The 16,349-nt window shown below is 43.2% G+C and overlaps 1 protein-coding gene across 2 annotated transcripts in view; it reads left to right on the top strand.

Moving 5' to 3' along the window:
- Nucleotides 1-16,349, top strand: part of ATL3 (atlastin GTPase 3) — a 46,507-nt gene that overhangs the window by 9,566 nt on the left and 20,592 nt on the right. For both annotated transcript variants that reach the window (XM_030917984.1, XM_010376688.2), the window contains exons 2-5: nt 3,955-4,169; nt 4,304-4,447; nt 10,971-11,075; nt 11,563-11,613. In XM_030917984.1, the coding sequence (XP_030773844.1) occupies nt 3,963-4,169; nt 4,304-4,447; nt 10,971-11,075; nt 11,563-11,613 (507 nt within the window). In that variant the 5' untranslated portion in view covers nt 3,955-3,962. The remainder of the gene's footprint in view (nt 1-3,954; nt 4,170-4,303; nt 4,448-10,970; nt 11,076-11,562; nt 11,614-16,349) is intronic.

Here is a 16,349-nt window from a genome sequence, read left to right as displayed (position 1 = left end):
CAAACCGTTTTGTCTTCTTTGCCTGCCATGATCATGTAGCTCTCAGTGCTGGTTAGACAAAGTCATTTTGGAACCATCTTTGTGATTTTGGCCATGTCTGCTTGTCAGTACTAAGCTTTACTTAATATGTCTCCTTAGGTCTACTTTAAATTCACTTCTTGGCCGGGTAAGGTGTCACTGTGATTTTGGCCATGTCTGCCTGTCAGTACTAAGCTTTACTTTCTCCTCAAGTCTACTTTAGATGACTTTTGACTGAGTATGGTGTAGCTGTAATCCCAGCACTTTGGGAGGTTGAGACAGGTGGATTAAGCTCAGGAGTTCAAGATGGTCCTGGGCAACATGGTGAAACCCCATCTCTCCAAAAATAACAAAAATTAGCTGGGTATGGTGATGAATGCCTGTAGTCCCAGCTACTTGGGAGGCTGAGGTGGGAGGATGACTTGAACCGGAGAGGCGGAGGGTGCAATGAGCCGAGATCATGCCACTGCGCTCCATCCTGGGTGATAGAGCCAGACCTTGTCTTAAATAAATAAACAGACTTGTTAAATTTAGCATCTTTCTAAAGAATAATTTATTAAAATACAGATTTGTTGTTTTAAACTATACATTAAAATGCATAATTATTAAAATTACTATGTCCTTTTAACTACCTAAAAACATCTTTAATAGCAGTGACACATATTCACACTTAGGGAAATAGTTCTTTATTCATTCCTTAGGGGCCCCACTGGTAGTTCTTTGTAAACTTCCCGTAAGTCTACAGCTACTGAGTGGCTCTGAATTTCTTTCTTTCTTTCTTCTTTTTTTTTTTTTGAGATGGAGTCTCGCTCTGAAATCTAGGCTGGAGTGCAGTGGCATGATCTTGGCTCACTGCAACCTCCACCATGCAGGTTCAGGCAGTTCTCCTGCTTCAGCCTCTGGAGTAGCTGGGATTACAGGCACCCCCCACCACCCCTGGCTAATTTTTAGTAGAGACAGAGTTTCACCATTGTTGGACCAGATTGGTCTTGAATTCTTGACCTCAGGTGACCTACCCGCCTTGGCCCCCAAAGTGCTGGGATTACAGGCGTGAGCCACCACGCATGGCCTGAATGAATTTCTTTTTTGCTTTCTTTTCTTTTCTTTTCTTTTTTTTTTTTTCTTTTTTTGAGACGGAGTCTCACTCTTTCTCCCAGGCTGGAGTGCAGTGGTGCAATCTCGGCTCACCACAACCTCCACCTCCTGGGTTCAAAGGATTCTCCTGCCTCAGCCTCCTGAGTAGCTGGGATTACAAGCGTGCACCACCACGCCTGGCTAATTTTGTATTTTTAGTAGAGACGAGGTTTCTCCATGTTGGTCAGGCTGGTCTGGAACTCACGACCTCAGGTGATCTGCCCGCCTCGGCCTCCCAAAGTGCTGGGATTGCACAGGTGAGCCACCGCGTCCGGCCCCTTGCCTTCCCTTCCCTTCCCTCCCCTCTTCCCTTCGCTCTTCCCTTCTCAAGACAGTCTCTCGCTATATTGGCCAAGTTGGTCTTGAACTTCTGGCCTCAAGCAGTCCTCCCATCTCAGCTTCTCTAAGTGCTAGGATTACAGGCGTGGACGCTGTGGCTGACCTGAATTTCAAATTAATTATCTTTGTGCTTTGGTAGGGAAACTCTGGTAAGGAAAGTATAATACTAGTTAGTGCTTATTTTTGAACTACAGAATTAATTACTTCTAAAACTTTTTGAGTTATTACTAGTGATATGCAAAACACAACCACCTAAAGATCTTTTTGAGCTTATTTCTAGGAACTGTTGGGCAATATGCTGAACCTTCATAAGCCTTCATTTCCTTTTTTTTTTTTTTTTGAGACCTCTCTGTCACCTAGGCTGGAGTGCAGTGGCGCGATCACGGCTCACTGCAGCTTCTGCCTCCCAGTTCAAGCAATTCTCCTCCCTCAGCCTCTTGAGTAGCTGGGACCACAGGCGTGTGTCACCATGCCTGGCTAATTTTTTTTTTTTTTTTTTTTTTTGTATTTTTAGTAGAGACAGGGCTTTACGATGTTGGCCAGGCTGGTTTTGGACTCCTGACCTCAAGTGATCAGCCTGCCTTGGCCTCCCAAAGTGCTGGGATTGTAAGTGTGAACCACTGAGCCTGGCCATTTCCTTCTTTTTAAAATGGAGCAATATTATTTACATCAGAGTTGTTCTGAGGATTAAATATATAGAAAGCTTAGCAGTGGTAAACACACTATTATTGATAGACATTGTTTTATTTCCACTTTTGGACTGTTTTGAATAAAGCTGATAGGAACTTTCTGTTTTTTTTTTTTTTTTTTTTTTTTTTTTTGAGACAGAGTCTCGGTCTGTCGCCCGGGCTGGAGTGCAGTGGCCGGATCTCAGCTCACTGCAAGCTCCGCCTCCCGGGTTTACGCCATTCTCCTGCCTCAGCCTCCCGAGGAGCTGGGACTACAGGCGCCCGCCACCTCGCCCGGCTAGCTTTTTGTATTTTTTAGTAGAGACGGGGTTTCACCGTGTTAGCCAGGATGGTCTCGATCTCCTGACCTCGTGATCCGCCCGTCTCGGCCTCCCAAAGTGCTGGGATTACAGGCTTGAGCCACCGCGCCCGGCCCGGAACTTTCTGTTTTTGAGACAGAGTCTTGCAATATTGTCCAGGTTGGTCTTGAACTCCTGGGCCCAAGTAATCCTCCTGCCTCAGCTCTCCAAGTAGCTGGGATTACATGTGCGATCCACCACGCCCAGCTCAACATTCTTGTATATGTGTTTTTTGGTGGACGTAGGCATTCATTTCTCTTAGGTGTATAACTTGGTGTATTCCTTGGAGTAGAATTGCTGGATCACAGATACATTTAATTTTTGTGGATAGTGCCAAACAGTTTTTTGAAGTGGCCTTAGTATTTTGTGCTCCTATCAGAATGTGTGAGAATTCCAGTTGCTTCATACCCTGTCCCACAGTTGATATTGTCAGTCTTTTAAATTTTAGCCATTCTGATGGGCAGGTAGTGGTATCTTATTGTGGTTTTAATTTACATTTCCCTGTTAAGTTATGATATGGAAGTACCTTTTAATAGGATTTGTATATCTTTTCCTTGCAAAGTGCCTGTTATTTTTTCTTATGGATTGCTATGTTGATGCTGGATGTGGGTCCTTTGGAAATAGATATTATGAATATTCTTCCCTAGCCTGTGACTTGCATTTTTACTTATTGAAGTCTTTAAATGAACATAATTTTTAATTTTAATGAAGTCTGTGTTGTCATTTTATTTTCTTTTATGGCTAGTACTTTTTTTCTTTGAGACAGGGTCTTATCTGTTGCCCAGGTGGGAGTGCATTGGTATGATCTCAGCTCACTGCAACCTCTGCGTCCCAGGTTCAAGTTATTCTCATGCCTCTGCCTCCTGAGTAGCTAGGACTTACAGGTGTGTGCCACACACCTGGCTGATTTTTGTATTTGTTGGTAGAGATGGGGTTTCGTCATGTTGGCCAGGCTGGTCTTGAACTCCTGACCTCAAGTGATCCACCCACCTCGACTTCCCAAAGTGCTGAGATTACAGGGGCGAACCACCGTGCCCTGCCCTTTTATGGTTAGTACTTTTGTGTCTGTTTTTTATTTCTTTTAGTTTTGTCACCCAGGTTGGAGTACAGTGGTGTGATCATAGCTCATTGCAACCTCAAACCCCTGGGCTCAAGCAGTCTTCCTGCCTCAGCCTCTGAATAGCTAGGACCACAGGTGTACACCACACCTGGCTAATTTTTTAAGTTTCATAGCGCTGGGTTTCACTGTTTCCCAGGCTCCTCTCAAACTCCTGGCCTCAAGTAATCTTTCTGCTTTGGTTTCCCAAAGTGCTGTGATTATAGGCATGAGCCACTGAGCCTGACCCTGTCCCCTGTTTAAGAAGTTTTTGTTTTCCCCATATTCAAAAACGTTTTAAATATTTGACACTAATTTTTTTTTCTCTACATGAACATAGGTGATGCCATGGAGAGCAGCAAGCCTGGTCCAGTGCAGGTGGTTTTGGTTCAGAAAGATCAACATTCCTTTGAGCTAGATGAGAAGGCCTTGGCCAGCATCCTCTTGCAGGACCACATCCGAGATCTTGATGTGGTGGTGGTTTCAGTGGCTGGTGCCTTCCGAAAGGGCAAGTCCTTCATTCTGGATTTTATGCTACGATACTTATATTCTCAGGTAAGATAGAATTATTTTATTTCAAGTAAAAAGTGAGACTTTTAATGTCCAGTAAAGCAAAATAAGCTCATAGATTATCCTTGGTGCAGAAAATTTTTAATTTAAGATTTAATGGAGATTTCTTACTTCTGTAGAAGGAAAGTGGCCATTCAAATTGGTTGGGTGACCCAGAAGAACCGTTAACAGGATTTTCATGGAGAGGGGGATCTGATCCGGAAACCACTGGGATTCAGATCTGGAGTGAAGTTTTCACTGTGGAGAAGCCAGGTGGGAAGAAGGTAAGGATGAAAATGACCTTACAGATTAACAACAGCAGCGACAACAAAATATGAACTTCAGCATGTACTGTGTTAACCCAATTAAAAACCTTTTATCAAAGAATTTAAAATGGGTAAAGTAAGAAAAGTTAAAAAGTCCCTGTTTTGTCCTGAAATTTTAGTCTATTGTGGATAAATAGGATTTTCTGACACAGATATGAGAAGTTGTAGCTCTGATATCTAGCTGTAGTCTCCTTGGTCTGCTGATTGCTTTATTTTAATTTTCTTTTCTGGAAAAACATTTTTACTAAAAGCTATACAGACTTTCTCCTTTGCACCTAGCAGTACTTTATGTAGTATTGCTTAGGGCCATGTAGCATTTTAAGATGCAATTTAAAAATATTAATCTGTTGTTGACTCTGTTAATTCCTATTTCAACATGTGCTTCCTTGAACAATTCAGGATACAACTTATTGTGTATGACAACTTTCCTTCACACACTATTTTTGTGGGTGTGTGTATATCTGACTTGGGGAGAATTTAAAAAACACATAGCATTTTAATTTGTTTGAAACAGACCTTCTGCCTGTTACATTTTGTGCTCTTAGCCAATTAAAGAAGCCAATGGCGGCCGGGTGCGGTGGTTCACATGCCTGTAATCCCAGCACTTTGGGAGGCCAAGGTGGGCAGATCACAAGGTTAGGAGTTTGAGACCAGCCTGGCCATCATAGTGAAACCCTGTCTCTACTAAAAATACAAAAAATTAGCTGGGTGGGTGGGCGCCTTTTCAATAAAAGGAAGGAAGACGTGAAAACAACTTTTTATTAAAGCGAATGATTTAAATTAATACATATTGATTGTTTTTAAGATTCTTAAATAAAATGCATGAATATAGTTTAAAAGGTCAAATACTACTGTAAGGCTTCTAACAGAAAGCAACTGTCATGTGTGTTATTCTCCTCTCTGCCCAGTTTTCACTTCTCAGAGGCTGATGCTCTTATGTGTTACCACTTCTGTTCTTTATTTCCTTACTCCTGTATGGGTGGCACAGACCTGGCCGTTGTTGTTCTGGGAGTTGAGCAGGGAAATGGCATTGGGGATCTCACTGTTCAGAAGGTGGGCATTCACTATCCCCCAGCTGTCAGTAGGGCTTCTTACCCACAGTCTCATCCATGCCTTATAAGCTATGGGCATAGAGCCTCTCCACAGATTTCTTTGTAAGGATTGGGAGGGGTAAGTCATGTGTTTCTTTTTTTTCTTATTTTTTTTTTTTTAGAGACGGAGTCTCGCTCTGTCGCCCAGGCTGGAGTACAGTGGCCGGATCTCAGCTCACTGCAAGCTCCGCCTCCCGGGTTTACGCCATTCTCCTGCCTCAGGCTCCCGAGTAGCTGGGACTACAGGCGCCCGTTACCTCGCCCGGCTAGCTTTTTGTATTTTTTAGTAGAGACGGGGTTTCACCATGTTAGCCAGGATGGTCTCGATCTCCTGACCTCGTGATCCGCCCGTCTCGGCCTCCCAAAGTGCTGGGATTACAGGCTTGAGCCACCGCGCCCGGCCAGTCATGTGTTTCTTATACAGACTTTCATCCATCACTTCTGTTTTTAGCCCAGTCCTATAAGCATGCCCTCATGCCTGTTTGTGCTTTTTTTTTTTTTTTTTTTTTTTTTTTTGAGACGTAGTCCCACTCTGTTGCTCAGGCTGGAGTGCAGTGGCACCATATTGGTCACTACAATCGCTGCCTCTCAGGTTCAAACAATTCTCCTGCCTCAGCCTCCTGAGTAGCTGGGACTACAGGCGCACACCATCATGCCTGGCTAATTTTTGTATTTTTAGTAGAGACAGAGTTTCACAATGTTGGCCAGGCTGGTCTGGAACTCCTGACCTTGTGATCTGCCTGTGTCGGCCTACCAAAGTGCTGGGATTATAGGGGTGAGCCACCACGCCAGGCCACCTTTGATATTTTGAAGCGCTGGTCTGTTGGTACTGAATTCTTTTAGCTTTCATACATCTGAAAAATCTTTATTTTGCCTTTGTTTTGGAAAACATTTACTCTTAGTATAGAGTTCTAGGCCAAAGTATTTTTCTCAGTACTTCAAAAGTATTCCCCCTTTGCCTTTTCGCTAACATTGTTTCTTTTCTTTTTTGTGTTTTGAGAGGGAATCTTGCTCTGTTGCCCAGGCTAGAGTGCAGTGGTGGGATCTTGGCTCACTGCAACTTCCGCCTCCCAGATTCAAGCAATTCTTCTGTCTCAGCCTTCCGAGTAGCTGGGACTACAGGCGTGCACCACCACGCCCGGCTAATTTTTGTATTTTTAGTAGAGATAGGGTTTCACCATATTGGTCAGGCTGATCTTGAACTCCTGACCCCAGGTTATTTACCTGCCTGTGCTTCCCAAAGTGCTGGGATTACAAGCATGAGCCACTGTACCCAGCCTGCTGACATTGTTTCTGACAAGAAATACACTGTTATTCTTATTTTTGTTCTTTTGTACCTAATAAGACTTTTTTGTCTGGTTGCTTTTTTTCTTTAAATTAAAAAAAGTTTTTTTTCGTGGGTACATAGGTATATATATTTATGGGGTATGTCTGGTTGCTTTTAAGATTTTATCACTGTTTTTGAGCAAATTATGATGTGTTTTGATGTAGTTCATGTTTTTCGTATATGGGTTTTATTGAGCTTCTTGAATCTGCAGATTTATAATTTTTATCAAATTTGGACATTTTAAGGTTATTACGTCTTCAAATTTTTTTGGTCTTATTCCCTTTGGCGACTGCTATTACATGTGCCTCTTGCTGCTTGAAGTTGTTCCACAGCTGACTGACGCTTTGTTCATTTAAAATTCTTCAGGCCGGACGCGGTGGCTCACGCCTGTAATCCCAGCACTTTGGGAGGCCGAGGAGGGCAGATCACAAGGTCAGGAGATCGAGACCATCCTGGCTAACACGGTGAAACCCTGTCTCTACTAAAAGTACAAAAAATTAGCTGGGCAGGGTGGCGGGCGCCTGTAGTCCCAGCTACTCGGGAGGCTGAAGCAGGAGAATGGCATGAACCCAAGAGGCTGAGCTTGCAGTGAGCTGAGATCACGCCACTGAACTCCAGCCTGGGCAACAGTGCAAGACTCTGTCTCAAAAAAAAAAAAATAAATAAAATAAAATTCTTTGGCCAAGCGCGGTGGCACACATCTGTAATCCCACACTTTGGGAGACCGAGGTGGGTGGATCACCTGAGGTCAGAGGTTTGACACCAGCCTGACCAACTGAAAACCCGTCTCTACTAAATACAAAAAATTAGCTGGGTATGGTGGGTCATGCCTGTAATCCCAGCTACTTGGGAGGCTGAGGCAGGAGAATCGCTTGAACCCTGGAGGTGGAGGTTGCAGTGAGCCGAGATCACGCCATTGTACTCCCACCCGGGCAACAAGAGCTAAACTCCATGTGAAAAAAAAAAAAAAAAGGCCAGGCACGGTGGCTCATGCCTGTATTCCTAACACTTTGGGAGGCTGAGGTGAGCAGATCACCTCAGGTCAGGAGTTTGGGACCAGCCTGGCCAACATAGTGAAACCCTGTCTCTACTAAAAATACAAACATTAGCTGGGCGTGGTGGTGCCCACCTGTAATCACAGCTACTTGGGAGGCTAAGGCAGGAGAATTGCTGGAACCTGGGTGGCGGAGATTGCAGTGAGCCAAGATTGTGGCACTGCACACTTAGCCTGGGCAACAGAGCGAGACTCCATCTCAAAAAAAAAAAAAAAGAAAACAGAGTTTTTTTGTTTTTTTTGTTTTGAGATGGAGTCTCGCTCTGTTGCCCAGGCTGGGAGTACAATGGCGTGATCTTGGCTCACTGCAACCTCTGCCCGCCAGGTTCTCATGTCTCAGCTTCCCGAGTAGCTGGGATTACAGGTGTGCACCACCCTGCCCGGCTAATATTTGTATTTTTAGTGGAGACGGCATTTTACCAAGTTGACCAGGCTGGTCTCAAACTCCTGACCTCAGGTGATCCTTCCCCCTTGGCCTCCCAAAATGTTGGGATTACAGGCATGAGCCACCGTGCCTGGCCTTTTTCTCTGTTTTCTTGTGGAGCATTTCTAGGTCTTCAAGTTCACTAATCTTTTAGAACCTGCTATTAATCAGGTCCAGTGTATTTTTCATTTCAGACATTGTAATTTTCATCTCTAGCAGTTAAATTTAGGACTTTTTAGTATTTTTTTTTCGTTTACTTGATTCAGTTTCTGCATCCACTTTTAGTATCTTTTATGTCACCACTTTTTGAATATATGAAGTAAAGTTATACAGAGTACTGTTTTTTTTTTTTTTTTTTTTTGAGACAGAGTCTTGCTCTCTAACCCAGGCTGGAGTGCAGTAGTGCCATCTCGGCTCGCTGCAACCTCTGCCTCCTGGGTTCAAGCGATTCTCCTGCCTCAGCCTCCCGAGTAGCTGGGATTACAGGCATGTGCCATCATACCCGGCTATTTTTTGTATTTTTAGTAGAGACGGGGCTTCACCATGTTAGCCAGGCTAGTCTTGAACTCCTGGCCATAGGCAATCCACCTACCTCAGCCTCCCAAAGTGCTGGGATTACAGGTGTGAGCCACCATGCCCAGCCCTGAATATTGTTTTAAAGTTGTTTTTGGCCAGGCCAGCTACAAAAATTAGCTGGGCGTGGTGGTGGGCTTCTGTAGTCCCAGCTACTCGAGAGGCTGAGGAAAGAGAATTGCTTGAACCCGAGAGGTGGAGGTTGTGGTGAGCTGATATCGCTCCACTGCACTCCAGTCTGGGCGACAGAGCAAGACTGTCTCAAAAAAAAAAAAGTTGTTTTCTGTTAATTTTAATATCTATGTTAGTTCTGAGTCAGTTTTGGTTGATTTTTCCCTTCATTTGGGTTATATTTTTCTGCTTCTTGTATGTCTGCAAATTTTTGATAGGATGTAGGCTTGTGGATTTTCCCTTGTTGGGTGCTGGTTATTTTTGCATTCCTATAAAATATCTAGCTGTATTCTGAGAGGTAGTTAAGTAATTTGGAAACTTGTTTTTTTCTGTTCTTGCTGTTTAGATTTGTTAAATGGAACCAGAGAGTGTTGGTAGTTATTCCTCATTACTGAGGCAAGACTCTGAGTACTTTTCCTAATTCCGCTTGAATTATGAGGTTTTTGTAGTCTGGCTGGAGGGAACAGGCATTATTCCTGAACTTGTGTGAGCACTGGAGATGGTTCACTCTCAGTCTTTTCAGTGGCTCCCTGTTCAGCCTCAGGCAGTTTTCCTTATACACATGCACTGATCAGTAGTTAGCTGAACACTTGTTGGGGAACCCTCTGCAGATCCCTGGGGTTCTTTATCTCTGTTACTTTTTCCTCTTAGGTACTTTGTGAATTCTAGTAGCTTTGGTCTCCCTGACTCTCCTGCTTTGTCTCTTCAACTCAGGGTTGTCTGGTTCTGCTTCGGTTCCCCCTCCCTGTGCCTTGACCAGTGAGCTGGGGCAATTCTGGACCTTACCTCATCTGTTTCTCTTCCTTCGGGGATCATTATTCTTCACTACTTAATGTCCAGTGCCTGGTAGACTGTTGTTTCATAAGTTTTGTCTGTTCCGTTTTGGCTTCAGGTGGGAGGGTACATTCTGTCTCTCTTACTCCGTTTTGACTGGAAGTGGAAGGTCCAACCTTTTCATTTTAGAGATGCTGTGCTAAAAAGACCCAGTGAAGTTAAGCTAGTTACTGTTAGTATTGGCATTCTAAGGTTCTATGACTTTAAATTCAGTGTTAGTTTTCGTCTCATGCCTTCTTTCTACATTTTTTGTAACGTGTGGTAGATGTTAATATTTTTTTTTTTGGAGACAGGGTCTTGCTCTGTCACCCAGGCTGGAGTGCAGTGGTGGGATCTCTGTTCACTGCAACCTCCACCTCCCAGGTTCAAGTGATTCTCATGCCTCAGTCTCCTGAGTTGTTGGGACTACAGGTGCGTTCCACACCTGGCTGATTTTTGTATTTTTGTAGAGATGGGGTCTCACCATGTTGGCTAGGCTGGTCTCGAACTCCTGACCTCAGGCAATATGCCTGCTTTGGCCTCCCAAAATGCTGAGATAACAGGTGTGAGCCACGGTGCCCAGCCTTATAATTTTTTTTTTTTTTTTGAGACGGAGTCTCGCTCTGTCGCCCAGGCTGGAGTGCAGTGGCCGGATCGCAGCTCACTGCAAGCTCTGCCTTCCGGGTTTACGCCATTCTTCTGCCTCAGCCTCCCGAGTAGCTGGGACTACAGGCGCCCGCCACCTTGCCCGGCTAGTTTTTTGTACTTTTTTTAGTGGAGATGGGGTTTCACCGTGTTAGCCAGGAGGGTCTCGATCTCCTGACCTCGTGATCCGCCCGTCTCGGCCTCCCAAAGTGCTGGGATTACAGACTTGAGACACCGCGCCCGGCCGTACCTAAATAGTTGTACAGAACCTACAAGCGGGTGCTTAAGGGTCACGTAAATATTACCTGTACTTTTCCATTTCTCCTTTACATTTTCCTCCTTCTTAGTTTAATCTCTTTTGTTTGTATTTTCCTTTTTTTTAGGTTGCAGTTGTTCTGATGGATACCCAGGGGGCATTTGACAGCCAGTCAACTGTGAAAGACTGTGCTACCATCTTTGCTCTAAGCACTATGACTAGTTCTGTTCAGGTAAAAACCACTTGACTCGGAAAAAAGCTTGCAAAGGAAATAAGATAAAGGGAGGAAATACAGTTTTGATTATTCTGTTAACAGAATTTCTGTGATGATATGTAAATATTTTTAAACTGTAGATTCAGTTAAACTCTTAAAAGTTTGAGAAGGAGCCAAAGAATTTTTCCTCTTTGGTCATAATTATATATAATGTGTTCCAAGAAAAGTCCAAAAAATGGAAATTTATATCTATTACATCATATAGGAAGTATAGATTTGATAAGAACTTAGGAAAACTATATTTTAAACTGTAAAGGAAGAATTTTTGATTTCAACCTTATGTGCATAGTTTTCCAAAAGACAGATCATATTACTGTTTGAACAGTCCTCATGTTCTTATATGCAAGTCTTTTAATTGTTCAAAGCTTCTGTCAGCCCTTTAGGCTTATTTGGGATTTGTTTGAAGTAAGCCAGAATAGTATCAATCTGGATTTTTGTTTTCTAGATTTATAATTTATCCCAGAACATTCAAGAAGATGATCTTCAACAGCTGCAGGTATATGTTTCTCATAACAATTTTAACAACATATTATTTAAAAGTTTAAAGATAAAGAAAAATTTTACGACTGAGTAGTTTTTAGCAAAAGATTGAAATGTAGAGGAAGGTTTTTGGTTCATAGTAATTCTATACTATGTATATCCATTGGTGGGGTGGAGCAGGGGCAGTTCGGGAAGGCCTTAATGATTTGAGCAGAGAATGAAAGAAAGTGGGCAAGTGAGTCCTTCAGATCCATTTGGGTGGAAAACTGTTACAGCAGAGGAGCAGCTGCTGGAAGACAGACCCTGCGGGGAGTGTGCTTGGCAAGATCAAGGAATGGCAAGGAGGCCCGTGGGTAGGATTGGAGAGTGTGACAGGAAGGGGCTAAGTGATGAAGTCAGAGAGGCAGTGAGGTCCCACTCATGCTGGGTCTTTTCTCTGGGGAAGGTGGGAGCCATGGGAGGGTCATCAGCAATGATGTTATCTGACATGTTGTAAAGGGATCATTCTGGCTGCCATGTTCAGAATAGATTTTTTTTTTGAGACGAAGTCTTGCTCTTGTCCCCAGGCTGGAGTGCAATGGTGCAATCTTGGCTCACTACAAGCTGGGGTTACAGACAGGTGTGTGCCACCACACCTGGCTGATTTTTGTAATAGAGACGGGATTTCACCATGTCAGTCAGCCTGGTCTCAAACTGTTGACCTCGTGATCCGCCAGCCTCGGTCTCCCAAAGTGCTGGGATTACAGGCGTGAGCCACCGCGCCTGGCCTATTTTTTTCTCCTTTTTTATAGCCGCAGTTCTTACCTGTTTTTCCCACAAAATGCTCTTTCATGAGTATTTGAAATTGCATCCAGGGTTGGATGCAATTCCTGGTATATTGCTCTAATGCTACTTCTCCCACTGACATTCGAGAAAGCATCAGAATGTGAGTGAGTAAGGGTGTCATTATTATAGGGATTACCTTGAATTAGTTCTATTTTATATTTATTTAAAAAAACAAGGAAATTTCCTCCTAAACCTCGGTCCTTAATGTTGCTTATGGCAATTGCCTGTACTTCATAATTGGTAGTTCTATACCAGTGCCATGGCTCAGTGGTTGAGAGCTGTTGCTCTGTAAAACTTCCATCACAACTTGAGTTGGTCACCCTTTCACCTGAAATTTATTCCTTTCTAAGCTCCTTCCTTTCAAACATTTTTCTTTTTTTTTTTTTTTTTTTTTTTTTTTTTTGAGACGGAGTCTTGCTCTGTCGCCCAGGCTGGAGTGCAATGGCTGGATCTCAGCTCACTGCAAGCTCCGCCTCCCGGGTTTACGCCATTCTCCTGCCTCAGCCTCCCGAGTAGCTGGGGCTACAGGCGCCCGCCACCTCGCCCGGCTAGTTTTTTGTATTTTTTAGTAGAGACGGGGTTTCACCGTGTTAGCCAGGAGGGTCTCGATCTCCTGACCTCGTGATCCGCCCGTCTTGGCCTCCCAAAGTGCTGGGATTACAGGCTTGAGCCACCGCACCCGGCCTCAACCATTTTTCGAATGCTTACCTTGTATGAGGTAGAGGGCCAAGTGCTATAGATGCAAGGTCAAATTCACAGGTACCAGGTGCTAGGACTTTAGCATGTTTTTCTTAGAGACACAATTCAACCCATAAGAGGTAGTAAGTAGATTATGATGCAGTTATGTAATTCACCTTGTTTCACATGACAAGGCTGTTGGTGGACTCAACAACTGTGTAATATAAATGTTACAGAGGAGAAAATAATATGTTTATGTGCCTGGAAATCCATAAGAATCAACTAGAAAATTATTGGGAGCTTAAAAAATAATTAAGGTCTCCATCACAAAATACAGATACAAAATCATTAGGTTTTCCTCTCTACTAACAATAACCAATTAAAAAATATAATGGAAAAAATTGACTATAGCAACAAAATAATGAAAACAGAATAAACTTAAAAAAGATCTATATGGCACACTTGAGAATTGTATGAGGCATATAAAATATTTAACATGCAGAAATATGCCTTGTTTCTTCTATATGGGGATGATAATAGCCAACATATATTTATTGCTTTTACTCTGTACTATTACAGACACTGCAGTGTGTTATAAACATCTCATTTTAGACTGAGAATTATAAAATTGTCAGTTCTTCCCCACTAAACAAAATCATAAAGGCGTTATTTTGGGAACTTGACAGAATTGTTGTGAAATTCATTTGGAAAGTTGAATTGTATAACAGCCAAGAAAATTACAGGGGAAATATGAGGTAATTGACTTAGTACATATTATAAATCTGTAATTACAAAAACATGGCATTGGTTCAGGAAAAAATAGATCAATGCATTATACTTATGATATGCTACATTTTCATGTATTTTATTCTACTAAAGAATATATACACATATACCATAAAGGATAGATCAGTCAATAAATGGTATTAGGACAGTTGGCTATGTATTTAGATAAATTAGAAATTATATTCCTCTTTGGAATGCTGAGGCAGGCTGATCACCTGAGTTTGGGTGTTCGAGACCAGCTTGGCCAACATGGTGAAACCCTGTCTCTACTAAAAGTACCAAAAAAAAAAAAAAAAAAAATTAGCTGGGCGTGGTGGTGCAAGCCTGTAATCCCAGCTACTTGGGAGGCTGAGGCCTGAGAATCACTTGAACCTGGGAGGCAAATGTTGAAGTGAGCCGAGAGTACGCCACTGCACTCCAGTCTGGGTGACAGAGTGAGACTCTGTCTCAAAAAAAAAAAAAAAAGAAAATATATTTCTACCTTGTACTATATACAAAAATTCCAGATAGACCAGATAGATTAAATATTTTGATTTAAAGAAAGAAATCACAGCAGGGTGTGGTGGCTCATGCCTGTAATCCCAGCACTTTGGGAGGCAGAGGCGGGTTAATCGTGAGGTCAGGAGTTCAAGACCAACCTGGCAAACATGGAGAAATCCCATCTCTACTAAAAATACAAAAATTAGCTGGGTGTTGATGTTCATGAAGAACCTTCTGATTAAACACATTAATATTTCTTCAGTGAAATATATGACCAATAAAATGGGGGTAAATAAGCCTATAAAAAACTTCGTGTCAGTTGAAGGCAGGTTTTTCTTCCAAATAAGTTTCCCACCTAACCTGGATTTTTAGTACTTTTTTTTTTTTTTTTTTTTTTTTTTAAGAGATGGAGTCTCCCTCAGTTGCCCAGGCTGGAGTGCAGTGGCACAATCTTGGCTCACTGCAACCTCTGCCTCCCAAGTTCAAGCGACTCTGCTGCCTTAGCCTCCCGAGTAGCTGGGACTACAGGTGTGTGCCACCACGCCTGGCTAATTTTTTTGTACTTTTAGTCGAGACAGGGTTTCACTATGTTGGTCAGACTGACCTTGAACCCCTAACCTGAAATGATCCACCTGCCTTATCCTCCCAAAGTACCAGGATTACAGGTGTGAGCCACATGCCTGGCCTTTTTATTTTTTTGCTTTTTTTTTTAGAGACAGCATCTCACTCTGCTGCCTAGGCTGGAGTGCAGTGGTGTGATCTTGGCTCACTGTAGCCTCCACCTCCTGGGCTCAAGCGATTCTCCTTCCTCAGCCTCCTGAGAAGCTGGGATTACAGGCATGTCCCACCATGCCCAGTTAATTTTTGTATTTTTAGTAGAGACAGGGTTTCGCCATGTTGGCGAGGCTAGTCTCGAACTCCTGACCTCAAGTGATCCGCCCGCCTTGGCCTCCCAAAGTGCTGGGATTACAGGCGTGAATCACAGCGGCCAGACCTGCCGAGAGGCTTTTCTCAAATATCTAACTGGTGGTCCTTGACTACCTATTTAAGAGAGAGCCACTAACAATCCAACTGGGAGCTTCGATAAGAGGGTAGGCCTTAGGTACTGGTTTGGATCACAATGAGGTAGGTGGTTGAGCAAGGTTATCTAGCTATTTTGTTGCCAACTCCTAAATATCTGTTTTTTGCAGATATTTATTCTTGGGTTGTCAGTTTCCCTGGAGAAAATTTCTTTAAATTCCTCCCTTGGTGGGTAGAAGCTTGTTGTGGCAACCAGTAGGGTGAGAGGGCTAAGGAGTCCCACTGCTCACTATGTGGACTTTGATTTAAGTACCTGTTTCCAGGAAGGTAGGAGAGTTACTCCTAACCTCAGCTGAGTATGGTATTTAAGTCTAGATTTTTTTGTTGTTGATTTATCTTCTCCAAATAGTACACTTCCCATCTTCTATGGAGGCAGGAAAAATATGGGGGTTAGAGAGGGGTACCTGGGAATGTAGATACTTTCTCCTAAGACTCACATATTTCCTAGTTTTCAGCCGCACTCCTACACCTCCTCCTGTAAGGTAACTGCATGCTTATAATTTCTGGGCATTTCAGGGATTCTACTGAGATAATTTGCTTCTTCCTTGTTGGCCCCTGTCTCTTCCAGATTTCTTAGCAGAACAGAGAAAGCCAAAACTTGAGACAGTTCTCATTTGTCTATTTTCCATCCAGAATGTTTTTGACAGGTCTTTTCTGCTGACTGTTTTGTCCTATTTATTTACTTTTTTTTTTTTTTTTTTTGAGACGGAGTCTCGCTCTGTCGCCCAGGCTGGAGTGCAGTGGCCAGATCTCAGCTCACTGCAAGCTCCGCCTCCCGGGTTTATGCCATTCTCCTGCCTCAGCCTCCCGAGTAGCTGGGACTACAGGCGCCCGCCACCTTGCCCGGCTAGTTTTTTGTATTTTTTAGTAGAGACGGGGTTTCACCGTGTTAGCCAGGATGGT

This window comes from Rhinopithecus roxellana, chromosome 15 (assembly GCF_007565055.1).
Source record: "Rhinopithecus roxellana isolate Shanxi Qingling chromosome 15, ASM756505v1, whole genome shotgun sequence".
In the NCBI taxonomy this organism is placed as follows: domain Eukaryota; kingdom Metazoa; phylum Chordata; class Mammalia; order Primates; family Cercopithecidae; genus Rhinopithecus; species Rhinopithecus roxellana.
The sequence above is the reverse complement of the archived record's forward strand: the minus strand, read 5'-3'. Positions and strand labels throughout refer to the sequence as shown.